The sequence below is a fragment of the Stenella coeruleoalba genome (genome assembly GCF_951394435.1).
Source record: "Stenella coeruleoalba genome assembly, chromosome: X".
Classification (NCBI taxonomy): domain Eukaryota; kingdom Metazoa; phylum Chordata; class Mammalia; order Artiodactyla; family Delphinidae; genus Stenella; species Stenella coeruleoalba.
In genome coordinates this window covers 37641690-37657764 of record NC_137152.1, presented here as the reverse complement: position 1 = coordinate 37657764, position 16075 = coordinate 37641690, and the positions used below count along the sequence as shown (strand labels likewise).

Here is a 16075-nt window from a genome sequence, read left to right as displayed (position 1 = left end):
TACAACCAAGATTACTCTACCCAGCAAGGATCTCATTCAGATTTGATGGAGAAATTAAAACCTTTACAGAGTAGCAAAAGCTGAGAGAGTTCAGCACCACCAAACCAGCTTTACAACAAAGCCTAAAGGATCTTCTCTAGGCAAGAAACACAAGAGAAGGAAAAGACCTACAATAACAAACCCAAAACAATTAAGAAAATGGGAATAGGAACGTACATCTCGATAATTACCTTAAATGTAAATGGATTAAATGCTCCCACCAAAAGACACAGACTGGCTGAATGGATACAAAAACAAGACTCATATATATGCTGTCTACAAGAGACCCACTTCAGACCTAGAGACACATACAGACTGAAAGTGAGGGGACGGATAAAGATATTCCATGCAAATGGAAATGAAAAGGAAGCTGGAGTAGCAATTCTCATATCCGACAAAATAGACTTTAAAATAAAGACTTTTAGAAGAGACAAAGAAGGACACTACATAATGATCAAGGGACCGATCCAAGAAGAAGATATAACAATTGTAAATATTTATGCACCCATCATAGGAGCACCTCAATACATAAGGCAAATACTAACAGCCATAAAAGGGGAAATCGACAGTAACACATTCATAGTAGGGGACTTTAACACCCCACTTTCACCAATGGACAGATCATCCAAAATCAAAATAAATAAGGAAACACAAGCTTTAAATTATACATTAAACAAGATGGACTTAATTGATATTTATAGGACATTCCATCCAGAAACAACAGAATACACATTTTTCTCAAGTGCTCATGGAACATTCTCCAGGATAGATCATATCTTGGGTCACAAATCAAGCCTTGTTAAATTTAAGTAAATTGAAATTGTATCAAGTATCTTTTCCGACCACAATGCTATGAGACTAGATATCAATTACAGGAAAAGATATGTAAAAAATACAAACATATGGAGGCTAAACAATACACTACTTAGTAACGAAGTGATCACTGAAGAAATCAAAGAGGAAATCAAAAATACCTAGAAACAATGCCAATGGAGACACGACGACCCAAAACCTATGGGATGCAGCAAAAGCAGTTCTAAGAGGGAAGTTTATAGCAATACAATCCTACCTTAAGAAACAGGAAACATCTCGAATAAACAACCTAACCTTGCACCTAAAGCAATTAGAGAAAGAAGAACAAAAAAACGCAAAGTTAGCAGAAGGAAAGAAATCATAAAAATCAGATCAGAAATAAATGAAAAAGAAATGAAGGAAATGAGAGCAAAGATCAATAAAACTAAAAGCTGGTTCTTTGAGAAAATAAACAAAATTGATAAACCGTTAGCCAGACTCATCAAGAAAAAACGGGAGAAGACTCAAATCAATAGAATTAGTAATGAAAAAGGAGAAGTAACAACTGACACTGCAGAAATACAAAAGATCATGAGAGATTACTACAAGCAACTCTATGCCAATAAAATGAACAACCTGGAAGAAATGGACAAATTCTTAGAAATGCACAACCTGCCAAGACTGAATCAGGAAGAAATAGAAAATATTAACAGACCAATCACAAGCACTGAAATTGAAACTGTGATTAAAATTCTTCCAACAAACAAAAGCCCAGGACCAGATGGCTTCACGGGCCAATTCTATCAAACATTTAGAGAAGAGCTAAGACCTATCCTTCTCAAACTCTTCCAAAATATAGCAGAGGGAGGAACACTCCCAAACTCATTCTACAAGGCCACCATCACCCTGATACCAAACCAGACAAGGATGTCGCAAAGAAAGAAAACTACAGGCCAACAACACTGATGAACCTAGATGCAAAAATCCTCAACAAAATACTAGCAAACAGAATCCGACAGCACATTAAGAGGATCATACACCATGATCAAGTGGGGTTTATTCCTGGAATGCAAGGATTCTTCAATATACGCAAATCAATCAATGTGATACACCATATTAACAAATTGAAGGAGAAAAACCATATGATCATCTCAACAGATGCAGAGAAAGCTTTTGACAAAATTCAACACCCATTTATAATAAAAACCTCCAGAAAGTAGGCATAGAAGGAACTTTCCTCAATATAATAAAGGCCATATATGACAAACCCACAGCCAACATCGTTCTCAATGGTGAAAATCTGAAAACATTTCCACTAAGATCAGGAACACCACAAGGTTGCACACTCTCACCACTCTTATTCAACATAGTTTTGGAAGTTTTAGCCACAGCAATCAGAGAAGAAAAGGAAATAAAAGGAATCCAAATCGGAAAAGAAGAAGTAAAGCTGTCACTGTTTGCAGATGACATGATACTATATAGAGAATCCTAAAGATGCTACCAGAAAATGACTAGAGCTAATCAATGAATTTGGTAAAGTAGCAGGATGCAAAATTAATGCACAGAAATCTCTGGTATTCCTATACACTAATGATGAAAAATCTGAAAGTGAAATAAAGAAAAGACTCCCATTTATCACTGCAAGAAAACGAAGAAAATATCTAGGAATTAACCTACCTAAGGAGACAAAAGACCTATATGCAGAAAATTATAAGACACTGATGAAAGAAATTAAAGATGACACAAATAGATGGAGAGATACACCATGTTCTTGGATTGGAGGAATCAACATTGTGAAAATGACTCTACTACCCAAAGCAATCTACAGATTCAATGCAATCCCTATCAAACTATCACTGGCATTTTTCACAGAACTAGAACAAAAAATTTCACAATTTGTATGGAAACATAAAAGACCCCGAATATCCAAAGGAGTATTGAGAACGAAAAATGGAGCTGGAGTAATGAGGCTCCCTGACTTCAGACTATACTACAAAGCTACAGTAATCAAGACAGTAACAGAAATATAGATCAATGGAACAGGATAGAAAGCCCAGAGATAAACCCATGCACATATGGTCACCTTATCTTTGATAAAGGAGGCAGGAATGTACAGTGGAGAAAGGACAGCCTCTTCAATACGTGGTGCTGGGAAAACTCGACAGGTACATGTAAAAGTGTGAGATTAGATCACTCCCTAACACCATACACAAAAATAAGCTCAAAATGGATTAAAGACCTAAATGTAAGGCCAGAAACTATCAAACTCTTAGAGGAAAACATAGGCAGAACACTCTATGACATAAATCACAGCAAGATCCTTTTTGACCCACCTCTTAGAGAAATGGAAATAAAAACAAAAGGGACCTAATGAAACTTCAAAGCTTTTGCACAGCAAAGGAAACCATAAACAAGACCAAAAGATAACCCTCAGAATGGGAGAAAATATTTGCAAATGAAGCAACTGACAAAGGATTAATCTCCAAAATTTACAAGCAGCTCATGCAGCTCAATAACAAAAAACCAAACAACCCAATCCAAAAATGGGCAGAAGACCTAAATAGACATTTCTCCAAAGAAGATATACAGAGTGCCAACAAACACATGAAAGAATGCTCAACATCATTAATCATTAGCGAAATGCAAATCAAAACTACAATGACATATCATCTCACACCAGTCAGAATGGCCATCATCAAAAAATCTAGAAACAATAAATGCTGGAGAGGGTGTGGAAAAAAGGGAACACTCTTGCACTGCTGGTGGGAATGTGAACTGGCACAGCCACTATGGAGAACAGTATGGAGGTTCCTTAAAATACTACAAATAGAACTACCATACGACCCAGGAATTCCACTACTGGGCATATACCCTGAGAAAACCATAATTCAGAAAGAGTCATGTACCAAAATGTTCATTGCAGCTCTATTTACAATAGCCAGGAGATGGAAACAACCTAAGTGTCCATCATCGGATGAATGGATAAAGAAGATGTGGCACATATATGCAATGGAATATTACTCAGCCATAAAAAGAAACGAATCTGAGCTATTTGTAATGAGGTGGATAGACCTAGAGTCTGTCATACAGAGTGAAGTAAGTCAGAAAGAGAAAGACAAATACGGTATGCTAACACATATATATGGAATTTAAGGGAAAAAAATGTCATGAAGAACCTAAGGGTAAGACAGGAATAAAGACACAGACCTACTAGAGAATGGACTTGAGGATATGGGGAGGGGGAAGGGTAAGCTGCGACAAAGCGAGAGAGTGGCATGGACATATATACACTAACAAACGTAAGGTAGATAGCTAGTGGGAAGCAGCCACATAGCACGGGGAGATCAGCTTGGTGCTTTGTGACGACCTGGAGGGGTGGGATAGGGAGGGTGGGTGGGAGGGAGACACAAGAGGTAAGAGATATGGGAACATATGTATATGTATAACTGATTCACTTTGTTATAAAGCAGAAACTAACACACCATTGTAAAGCAATTATACTCCAATAAAGATGTAAAAAATAAATAAATTAATTAAAAAATAGAAAAACTTAAAAAAAAAGATTCACCTCAGGGCTTTTTTAGTATCTGGATCCCCTTGGACAGCTGTTTGTTTGTTTACAGGTTATGAACGATTTTGTTGAAAGATGAGAAGAGGCCAGGGTGGGCCAAAGAGCCATTGCCACCGTGAACTAGAGATCAATTAAACCCAGAAACAGAGCTTTCTGGTGGAGAATCCAACCCCTTTTTTTCTGCCCCATATCTGGGAAGGAACTGTTAGGGAGCTAAGAAAAAGAGGAGACTAGCAAGGAAGCACGTGGTTTTTGTGTACTTCTGATAAAGCTGCCTTGGGTTCACACATGGCAAGGGAGGAGGGGCAGGGGAGGGGCTCCCACAGACCTCAGTGGGAGGCCTGGCCCTTAGACTGTACTTGGTGGCTGGGGCTTTGTTTTCACAGGACTGTGATGGGAGGAACTGTGACTTACAGATCTCTGTCAAGGCCCGGCTCTGCTGCTGCAGCTTCGGGACAAGGGCTCTTGTTTTGCTTCTAGTACACTCCCTAAGACAAGTCTTAAGCCAGAGAAGGGTCCCAAGGAAGCCCTGTCCTGGGAGCTCTTTAACTTACTGCAATTTACAGGTCTGATTTTTGGAGAAATCTGTACCTCCATTAAATAGATGGACCCCAAGACCATTAAAAACAAAAATGAGATATAGACCCATTTCACCTCCTCTCATTTCCTTGGAATTCTATGCCAGTTCTGCTCAACGAGGTCCAGGCCTGGGTCACTCCACCTCTTATGCCCCTGGAAAGCAGGCTGGTTTGAGGTTTAACTGTTCAAATGTTGCTTTTTGTTTCATTTAATGAAAATTTTAATTTTTCTGGCAATTACTGATCTGGTGTCAGTCCTTCATTCTACAGGCAATGATTTATGGCCAGAATACATAATGTGCTTTGACCCAAGGTTTTTAATACCCTTTACCACATTTAATTCCCTACTAGTCTGAGAATCAGAGCTGACAGGATTCACTTTCTGACAACTATAGCATCTTTTCAGTGGCACACAACCCCTTCTGAGTTTAACTTGTATCTGGACTATTTGGTACTAGCTCCAAATCCAAGGTACCTATTTGGCCAACAGAAGAGAAGGACCCTTTTTATGCTGATCACATGGCACCACTTTCACGTTCCAGGAGTGGCCTCTAAAAGCAGTTGAACCTGTTGACCAATTACTGCCTAGGAGAACAGCTAAATAGTAATTATGTCAAACCAAACTCTTGTCAGTTGCACTGTCATATGTAAATAGATAACACTAAACAATTTTAGCCAAAAGATTTCCCCATTCAGTTACACAGCGCTTCATCTGGAGGACAAATTATCTTAGAATCAAATCAGGTTGTAGTCCTTTTCAAAATTAAACATAACTCAGGAGCTAAGGTTCCTTAAGGGCAGAAATAAATGAGGTTTGGGGTAAATTTTTCCCTCAAAATACCCAGGTCAAAGTCTGTCCTTCTTGATTTTTTTAATGGGACAGAATTTGGGGAATTCAACAAAGTATTTCTTTAAATTCTGAAACAGATGAAGAGCTCAGAAATGAGGAACTCCTCTACGTTGTCCATAGATATTACTGAGTTTATTTTCCATGATTTTACTCAAGAGCATTTGCTGTGTAGGCATCCTTTTGACAAATTTCTTTAAGAGCTTAAAATTCTCCTCCCTCAAAAAAAAAAGTGCCTTTCTTTTGTGATAAAACTTGATCCTTGAGAACTTTGTAAATTGTCCTATTTCCTACCTTATCTGGGCAGCTAGAGGGTATAGTGCCTGCCTGGCGAGAGGAAGCCTGGGTGGCTAGGAGAAGGGGTGAGACGGAGGCTTTTTATTGTATGTATGTTTTAACTTTCAAATTTTGAAACTTCTGCATGTATCATCTATCTAAAAAATTAATGAACTTTAAATAAGATGGCATGATGATGGCAAAAAAAAAACTACAATGAGATATCATCTCACACCAGTCAGAATGGCCATCATCAAAAAATCTAGAAACAATAAATACTGGAGAGGGTGTGGAGAAATGGGAACACTCTTGCACTGCTTGTGGGAATGTGAACTGATACAGCCACTATGGAGAACAGTATGGAGGTTCCTTAAAAAACTACAAATAGAACTACCATATGACCCAGCAATCCCACTACTGGGCATATACCCTGAGAAAACCATAATTCAGAAGGACTCATGTACCAAAATGTTCATTGCTGCTCTATTTACAATAGCCAGGAGATGGAAACAACCTAAGTGTCCATCATCGGATGAATGGATAAAGAAGATGTGGCACATATATACAATGGAATATTACTCAGCCATAAAAAGAAACGAAATTGAATTATTTGTAGGGAGGTGGATGGACCAAGAGTCTGTCATACAGAGTGAAGTAAGTCAGAAAGAGAAAGACAAATACCATATGCTAACACATATATATGGAATCTAAGAAAAAACAATGTCATGAAGAACCTAGGGGTAAGACAGGAATAAAGACACAGACCTACTAGGGAATGGACTTGAGGATATGGGGAGGGGGAAGGGTAAGCTGTGACAAAGTGAGAGAGTGGCATGGACATATATACACTACCAAACGTAAAATAGATAGCTAGTGGGAAGCAGCCGCATAGCACAGGGAGATCAGCTGGGTGCTTTGTGACCACCTAGAGGGGTGGGAGGGAGGGAGACGCAAGAGGGAAGAGTTATGGGAACATATGTATATGTATAACTGATTCACTTTGTTTTAAAGTAGAAACTAACACACTATTGTAAAGCAATTATACTCCAATAAAGATGTAAAAAAAAAAAAAAAGAAACATATAGCCCAACTTCAATGCTTGAAGCTATTTAGGATCCTGCCATGAACAAATAAGTTGAAAAATAATAAGACAATAGGAAAAATTTGAACTCCGGAAAAAAAAAGAAAGACCTCGTGCAGCATACATAAATAAATAAATAAATAAATAATTTAAATAATATATTATTTTAATTTTTATCAAACTGATTGAATAGAAGTATGTAATTACAGGGATTGGTGTCATTCAAAGATGTGTCTGTGGACTTCACCCAGGAGGACTGGAATCATCTGGACCCTACTCAGAGAACCCTGTACAAAGATATGATGCTGGAGAACTATAGCCATTTGGTCTCTGTGTGTGAGTACAGATTCCCTGAGTAATTCATAGTGTACCCAATAGAACAACTTTCCATCTCTGAAGTGTAGTAATACTTTGACCTCAAGTGCCAGGAACTAAAGATTCTTATTTTTATTTATTGATGTATAGTTGATTTACAATGTTGTGTTAGTTTCTGGTGTACAGCAAAGTGATTAAGTTATATATACATATATATATATATATTCTTTTTCATCTTCTTTTCCATCGTGTTTATTTTTTTTTTTTTTCATTTTTTTGGCTGTGCCACGCGGCATATGGGATCTTAGTTCCCTGACCAGGGATTGAACCTGCGTCCCCTGCAGTGGAAGCGTGGAGTCTTAAACATTGGACCACGAGGGAAGTCCCTCCATTATGGTTTATTACAGTATATTGAATATAGTTCTCTGTGCTATACAGTACGTCCTTGTTGTTTATCTATTTTACATATAGTAATTTGTATCTGCTAATCCCAAACTCCTAATTTATCCCTCTCCCACTCCCTTTCCCCTTTGGTAACCATAAGATTCTTTAAAAATTTTTTTTTATAGAAGTATAGTTGATTTACAATATTGTATTTGTTTCAGGTGTATAGCAAGGTGATTCAGTTATATATATACATATATTTTTTGAGATTCTTTTCCATTATAGGTTATTATAAGATATTGAATATAGTTCCCTGTGTTATACAGTAAATCCTTGTTGCTTATCTTTTTTATGTATGGTAGTTTGTATCTATTAATCCCATACACCTAATTTATCCCTCCTCCCCCCTCTTTCCCCTTTGAACCATAAGTTTGTTTTCTATGTCTGTGAGTCTATTTCTGAGGAACTAAAGATTCTTAATTGCTCTTAGACTGAACAAGGTGTTTGTATTTTCACCTCTCATGTGAAACTTATGCTTATTAAAATGTACCTTACTAATTACTTTGAGGTCCTGAAGCCCACACAGATGTGCCCAAGTCTTGTATCATTTCCCATTACAGGGTATCCTGTTACTGAAGTAGATATGATTACCTCTTTGGAGAAGAGAGGACTTTGGATCATAGAGAGAGAAATCTCAAGTTCGAGTTGTACAGGTAAATAAGAAATGAATAGGTGGGAGATGATGAGGGTAAGACTCCAGTGTGTCAGTGAGTGCCAGACATCTCTTAAAGCTCAGAAATATCTTCCTAAAGCATATGAACTTTTCTTTTCTAACTCCAAATTGTTAGTTTTGTGAGTTACTGTCTCATGGTAATCTTGGAATGAGATGGAGAGGAACTTGACTATAATTGGCCTTGTCCTTCTGCTTCTTCCCTTGGTCACCTCAGTTATTTTCAGCCTTCCTGAAAGGCTCTTTCCATCCTATTTTGAGTCCCCTCCCTCCAAATCCTAGATCTGATACCATTTCAAAAAATCCTTTTTTCCTACTCAGTGGCTACCTAAACCTATTTTCACTTTCTCTCCTTTTCTTAAACAATCAAAGTCACTTATATTTATTGTTACTCTCCTGTTCCAATATCTATTAGAGCAATTTGAGCTTTTTCCCCCTTAAGCTCAGCATATAGGAGAGACATGTGCTTCGAATTTCTTTCTGACTGGTATCTAGTCAAAAGAAAATAAAAGTCAACCCTACAAAGGTCTGCTTCTGACAAAAGGTGTATTCACACGGTATGGTTTATTATTCTTCTTTCTAGAAGTCTGGCAAGTTGACCAGCTGGAGAGGTACCAGAAAAACCAAAATAGACACCTGAGGCAAGCTATATCCATTAATGAGAAAAATTTGACTAAGGATAGAGGTCACGAATATAATGGATTTGTAAACCCACTTGCTCAGAGCACAGGGGTGGTTTCTTCATTACACACTCCTTATATATATGACTCAGAAAAGTTTTCAAGATAATTAGGGTTTACTCGGTCATAATAGAGGCTTTGCAGCTCAGAATGTTATGAATGTAATGGATGTGGAAAATTATTAATTCATGGCAGGCTTGAGAAAAATAATGGAATGAAATCCCATGACCATAATGTGGGTGGGAAAGGTCATAAGCATAACCCATTCTTTGTTCAGCATAATATAACTCAAGCTGGAGAGAAAATCTGTTAATTTCCTGAGTGTAGAAAAACTTTCAGCAAGAATTCACTCCTTATTGCTCATCAGATCACTCATGTAGGAGAAAAACCCTACAGATGTACAGAATACAGAAAAGCCTTCAACAAGAAGGCACGCTTCAGTGTATATCAGAAGTACAATGCACAAAAGAGAGAAACTCTTTGAATGTAATGAATGTGGCAAATCCTTCAGAGAGAAATCAGCACTGCATATACATCAGAGAACGCACACAGGTGATAAACCATATACATGCAACAAATATGGCAAAGCCTTCCAAGAAAAGACAAAGCTCATTATATATCAGAGAACTCACACAGAAGAGAAATCCTGTGAATGTAATGAATGTGTGAGAACCTTCAATCAAAAGGTACATATCAGGGCTTCCCTGGTGGCGCAGTGGTTGAGAGTCCACCTGCCGATGCAGGGGACACGGGTTCGTGCCCCGGTCTGGGAAGATCCCACATGCCATGGAGCGGCTGGGCCCGTGAGCCATGGCCGCTGAGCCTGCCTGTCCGGAGCCTGTGCTCCGCAACAGGAGAGGCCGCAACAGTGAGAGGCCCGCGTACCACAAAATAAAAAACAACAAAACAAACAAAAAACAGGTACATATCAGAGAACACACACAGGAGAGAAACCCTATGAATGTTAATGAATGTGGCAAATCCTTCAGAGAGAAATCAAAATCGCGTAGACATCAAAGAACTCATACAGGAGAGAAACCTGATGTGTGTTCAGACTGTGGAGGAGCCTTCACCCTTAAGCTGAATCTCAGTGCTCATCAAAGAATTCATACAGTAGAAAAAAACTATGGATGTACTGTATGTGGGAAAGTCTTCTCCCTGAAGTACTATCTTGTGTTACATTGGAGAGCTCATACAGGAGAAAAATTTGAGAAATCCTATGAATGCAATGAATGTGATAAAGTTTTCTTCCAGTAGTCATATCTCATTATTCATTTGAGAGTTCACACAGGGGAGAAACACTATGAGTGTAATGTATGTGAGAAATCTTTCTCCCTGAAATCATATCTCGTTATACATCAAAGAACTCACACACGAGAGAAACCCTATAAATGTGATAAGTGTAGTAGAGCCTTCAGAGAGAAGTCAAAACTCACTCTACATCGAAGAACCCACATAGGCGAGAAACCCTATGGCTTTCCTGAATATAAGAAAAACCTTCCAGAAGTTAAAGTTCATCATGGATTAAAGAACTCAGAGAAAAGAGAAACTTTGCAAAAGAACTGAAAATGGAAAATCCTTCATAAAAAAGTGAAAGGAAAAGAAAAAGGTGAGGTGAAAGGATCATGCCTTAGCTAAGGTGGTCAGGGAAGGTCTTTCTAAAAATAAGGAGCCAGCCATACTGGGAGTAAGAACATTCCAGGCATAAAGAATAGCAAGAGCCAAGATCCTGGTGCAAAATACTTGGCCTCTGTAGTTGTTATCATGGGTGTATAGTGAATGACTATTTTACATCAGAGAGGTTGTTCAAGACTGCAGTCCTTTGAAGCCTTGAATATATGAAAGCCAAACCTCATGGTAAATCTGGGCACAGGTATCAAGAGAAACCCAATTTAATTGATTTCGATAAACATAGTCCCATGGCAATGATATTAAGGGAAATATTCCAGATTTAATATCAAACTCTCATAGAAAAAAACCTAATACAGTCTATTATGAAGAACAGCTGCTTTCACATCTTCCATAATGGGGAATAAGTGCTATCTACCGAAAAAAGAGTTTATCAAATGATATAAAATTAGAGGTTTAAAGATAACCACTAAAGGAATAACAATGATAAATATACTATAAATGTTGTAAATTATTAGAAAGGATGCATAATCAGAAAAATGTAAAGGAAACACTAGGGCATCAAATCCAGTTTTCAGAAGTAGCAACAGTTGATAATGCCAATATTCTTGCCCCAACCTATTCTACGTTCAAGATTTTGGCTTCTTCTTTGTGTGGACCTTCCCCCTGTCTGAGCTAGATCATGCAGTCTTCCCAGAAGTACTATGAGCTACCTGATAGGCTTTTAGGAGATCTGCTTTTTACTTAAATTCACCAGAGTTTATTTATGCTGCTTTTGATAAATAACTATCTCATTCAGAAATTGGTATCCAGAGTGATGATACCTTTAACGGACCCCAGGGAAATGCAAGATTTGGTTATCTAGGCTGGTTGGGACTGAAGGCAGGGGAAATCCACGTGGCATTAAGGAAGGGGGTTCTGGCATTCCTTGGCATGCAGTGGCAGATAACTGCTTTAATGATCATCTGTGCTTATCTGGATGAAGTCAACACTGAAAACAAGGCTTTGGGTAGTTGAATATCCACCCCAACCAAAGAGTACAGAGGACATGAGGGACTGCTTCCTCACGGGGGTGGCTGCTTCCAATGGGGCTGGTCAGCACAAAGAGAAAGAATGGCAAGTTCAAATTCCGAAATTCTCTGCTCAAGACATAGACCGAAACCTGGGGATTCTGTAAAGATAATTATTACCTTGTGCATCCATTGAATTCCTGGCCTAAATTTCCAGTTTGTCATTTGAAACTTTGGTTACAGATCATGAAAGAAGGAGTTGGGGGCTGAGAGTTAGAATGGTAATAATGTGGGAGGATGTGGGAGAATGTGAATACTTTAAAATCCTAATTCCCACTGAGCTTTCTCTGTAAGCTGAAACCAATTCCATTTTCCCCTGAAGAGACTGTATCTACCTTAATTAAAGACCCTGTAGTTACTTCAACTGAGAGTGATACTTTTTAAGGGAAGCCAATTTTCATACCTCCCCACCTCACCCTTCTATTTCCAGACCTAGAATTGTCTTGTGTACTAAACACTTTATGTGCTTTACAAACATTAATTCATTTAATTCTCTCAACAACCCATGAGATAGTTACTACCATTATCATCCTCATTTTGCAGATGAGGAAACTGAGGCACAAAGAAATTAAGTGCCTTACCCAAGGCAACTTGGGGACAGTAAGTTGTAGAGATTGTTTCTGAACCCAGGAGAACCTATGCTCTTAATCACTACATTATCCTCCACCCCCACCCTGAGTGAGCTTGTGTCCCCTGATTACAGCTTTGAATATATGGAGGGAGTGATTGAATAGGGGTATCTTCAGGCATTGGAAAAATGAAGAGAGTCAGACATCAGGGGTCTCTTGAATTGTTTATAGATATCATCCTTTATTAAATCCACAAAAGAAAGGACAGAAAGGAAAATGAAATCTCTGTCTCTGGGAAGCTGAGTCATGAATTAATTTCTGTTGTGTAAGGTTTTGCATACATATGACACCCCTTGAGCCATTCAGATAAATCATGGCCAGAATAGTGCTGGCTCCAAGAATCCCTGGGAAATGAAGGGAGAGAGGGAGGATGAAGTGGACAGGCTGATGGGGTGGTAGTGCCACTATCCCGGCTGCCCAGAGTCCAAGACATCCCCATGAGACTTCCCAGGTATTCATACTGTTTTGTGAGGACACTATCTGCTTGGCACACATGATATCATCCAGAATATGGCGGTTGAACAGTTCTAGGAGGAAGAGAGGGATATAGTAATCTGGTGTATTGGGGACAGGGTGACAGTGTATGAAGGGACAAGGGGTTCTGGGTTTCTTGGGGCCTGAATAACTTCAACCACTATATTGCCTGATTTTAGATGACCTTGATTCACTTATTAGCTGGCTATGAATTACATCAACTGCCATGTTGACTGGTTCTGTACAACCTTAACTCATTGACTGATCCTGAGTGATCTTGACTGTCATGTTTGTTGGTTATGAATAACCTCAACCACCATATTGGCTGGTCCTGGACAACCTCAGACTCCATGTTGGCCAGTTCCAGATGACTTCAACTGTCATTTTGTGTGGTTATGAATGATCTCAAATGCAATGGCTGTTGGCTGGCTGGAAAGCCACTTCACTGCAAGGTTGGTCAGTCCTGGGGACTCTTCAAACACTATGTTGTCAGGTCCTGGATAACATCAACACCCATTTTTACTAGTTACAAGTGACCTCAGTCTCTATGTTGGCTAGTCCTGTTCAATGTCAGCTACCATGGTGCCTGGTCCTAGATGACATCAACTGCTATGGTGGCTAGACGAGGATGACCTTAACTGCCATTCTGACTAGTTAATGATCTCAACCACTATGTTGACTAGTCCTGGATAACCTCAGCCTTCAAGCTGGCAAGTCCTGGGTGATCTCTTCTGTCACTGTGGCAGGACTTGGACAACTTCAACCTCCACTTGGGCTGGTCCCAAATAACCACAGTCTCCATTTTGGCCTATCTTGGACAACCTCAAACACCATTTTGGCCAACCCTGAACAACTTCTACTGCTATTCAATTTTGTCCTCAACAATACCACACTCTCGTCTGGAAAATTCTCTCCTTTCTGCACAGAGGTACCTTGTTTCTGTTCCTACAGACAGATATCTGCTTCTTCCTTCAGGGCCTGGACAGCCCCAACCCCAAATCAGGACAGTTTCCCCCTCCATTCCACTTGGAGCTAAGTGTATTGTTTCCTGAGTCCTAGAAAATGGCAGTCTCCATTCTAGGTGAGGTTTGGGAGCTCTGAGTCCTCCTTACCTAGAAAACATCTCAGTGCAGTCTGGGTAACGATACAGGCTGGTGTCTGTAACAGCCCAGGCAAGTCTGCTCCTTTCCCTATCATTTTTCTGCTTGTTACTCAAGGCTATGGCTTAGACAGTCTTGCCCTCTGCGTGTTGGGGAGTGAGGCCAGGCAGGGCTTCAAGGTGTCCTCAATGCTGCCTCACCATGACACTCCATGTGACAGAGGTTCTGGGTAGGTGTAACACCACTGTCACACCACCAGGTGGAGTTCAGCTGGAAAATGCCATATGCACTGCTGCCGTCAGGATTGTGGTCCACGAAGGAGGTGTCAAAGCCACTTTCATAGTGTGCCATGCACAGCACTGGGGCAGGGAGGGGGGAGGTAGCAGATGGGCATGGGTCTTGGGAATAGGGGAGAGGGTAGGATGAGGGAATGGGGCAGGGATGGGTTTGTGTTTGTTTGTTTGCTTTTTTGTTTTTTGGGTTTTTTTGCGGTACGCGGGCCTCTCACTGTTGTGGCCTCTCCCGTTGCAGAGCACAGGCTCCGGACGCGCAGGCTCAGCGGCCATGGCTCACGGGCCCAGCCGCTCCGCGGCATGTGGGATCCTCCCAGACCGGGGCACGAACCCGCATCCCCTGCATCGGTAGGTGGACTCTCAACCACTGCGCCACCAGGGAAGCCCCCAGGGATGGTTTTCATCTTAGTTGTTGGGGGTGAATTCTTGGTTTGGGGTTGATGTTGGTGATTCTGGTGAGATACCAGTAATGGTGGTGGTGATGGTATCCATAGTGATAACAGCAGTGATGACATTGATGGTAGTGATGGTGGTGTTAGTAGAGATGAGGGTAAATGGTTGTGAAGGCAATGATGATGAAACTAGAGTTAGTTAAAGTACTCATCATAGTCAGAGGGTGACTGAGAGGATCATTCCCTAGCCTGGGAGGTAACAAATGGCAATGGGGGAGGGCTTGGGTCTGAGTGTGGTGGGCGGCTCGTGGCATGGGGTGACGAGTCTCACAGCCTCCAATGGTGTAGCCCTTGAAGCCATTGAGGCCCACCTCCTCCAGCTTCATTGCCAGGTCGCAGCGTTGGAAGATCTTGGCATCCACAGTGGCAGGCATCAGCATGGCCAGGGTCACCACCATAGTGTCCCAGGCCTGCATTATGACATGCATAAGCCCTCCTAACTGACCCATTGCTTCAGACTCACCCTTCAGTGCTCAGAACTAAGGGTATGCTGGAATTTTGGGCTCTGTGAAGATCTAAGTGACAGATTCTGGAACAGAGAAGCCAGAGGGTTGGGCATCTCACCATCTTCCCCTGTGCTAGCTCTGTTAAAGACAGAAACAAAGAAAAAGAAAGATACTAATGTATACACAGAGGTGGAAGGAGACAAGGACAGGGAGAAACCCAGAGATATCAGAAAGGGATGCAGGGAGAGAGGGGCTTGGGACACAAAAAGGACAGACAGGTCCCAGGTACTAGACCTCACACTCAGCCCACATTCCCCTACATTCCTTAACACTGTCCCACTCTACTCCCATTAATCATGCTCTACCACTTGGTTACCTCCATTTCCACTCATTCTGCCCCTCATCACCTCCATTTCCCCCACTCTGCTGAGTAGTCAGCTCTGGTCACTACACCATGCCTACTACCACCTCGGATTCCTCATGCTTTATAAAATATGACCACTGTGCTCTCCCCTTTGTTCCACATTACTTCTATTCACCTCCTTCACCTCTCTTCACTTAGTGTGCTCGTTCCACCCTCATTTACTGGAATCTGCCCCATGTTACACCCATTTAATCAGACTCTGCCCCACATTACATATTACATATACATGTTCACTCTACTGCTTTTTCACCCCCGTTCTCATTCT

The 16075-nt window shown here is 40.5% G+C and overlaps 1 protein-coding gene across 1 annotated transcript; it reads right to left on the bottom strand.

Annotated features, from left to right (window-relative positions):
• Window positions 1-12932: 12932 nt before the first annotated feature.
• On the bottom strand, window positions 12933-15405 carry LOC307180562 (sperm acrosome-associated protein 5-like; the record flags this gene model as incomplete). The annotated part of the gene is made up of 4 exons (XM_079910948.1): window positions 15212-15405; window positions 14396-14554; window positions 13066-13148; window positions 12933-12965 (listed from the first exon to the last, which is right to left on the bottom strand). The coding sequence occupies exons 1-4, from the start codon at window positions 15387-15389 to the stop codon at window positions 12933-12935; spliced, it is 453 nt and encodes a 150-aa protein (XP_079767074.1). The 5' UTR covers window positions 15390-15405.
• Window positions 15406-16075: the final 670 nt, after the last annotated feature.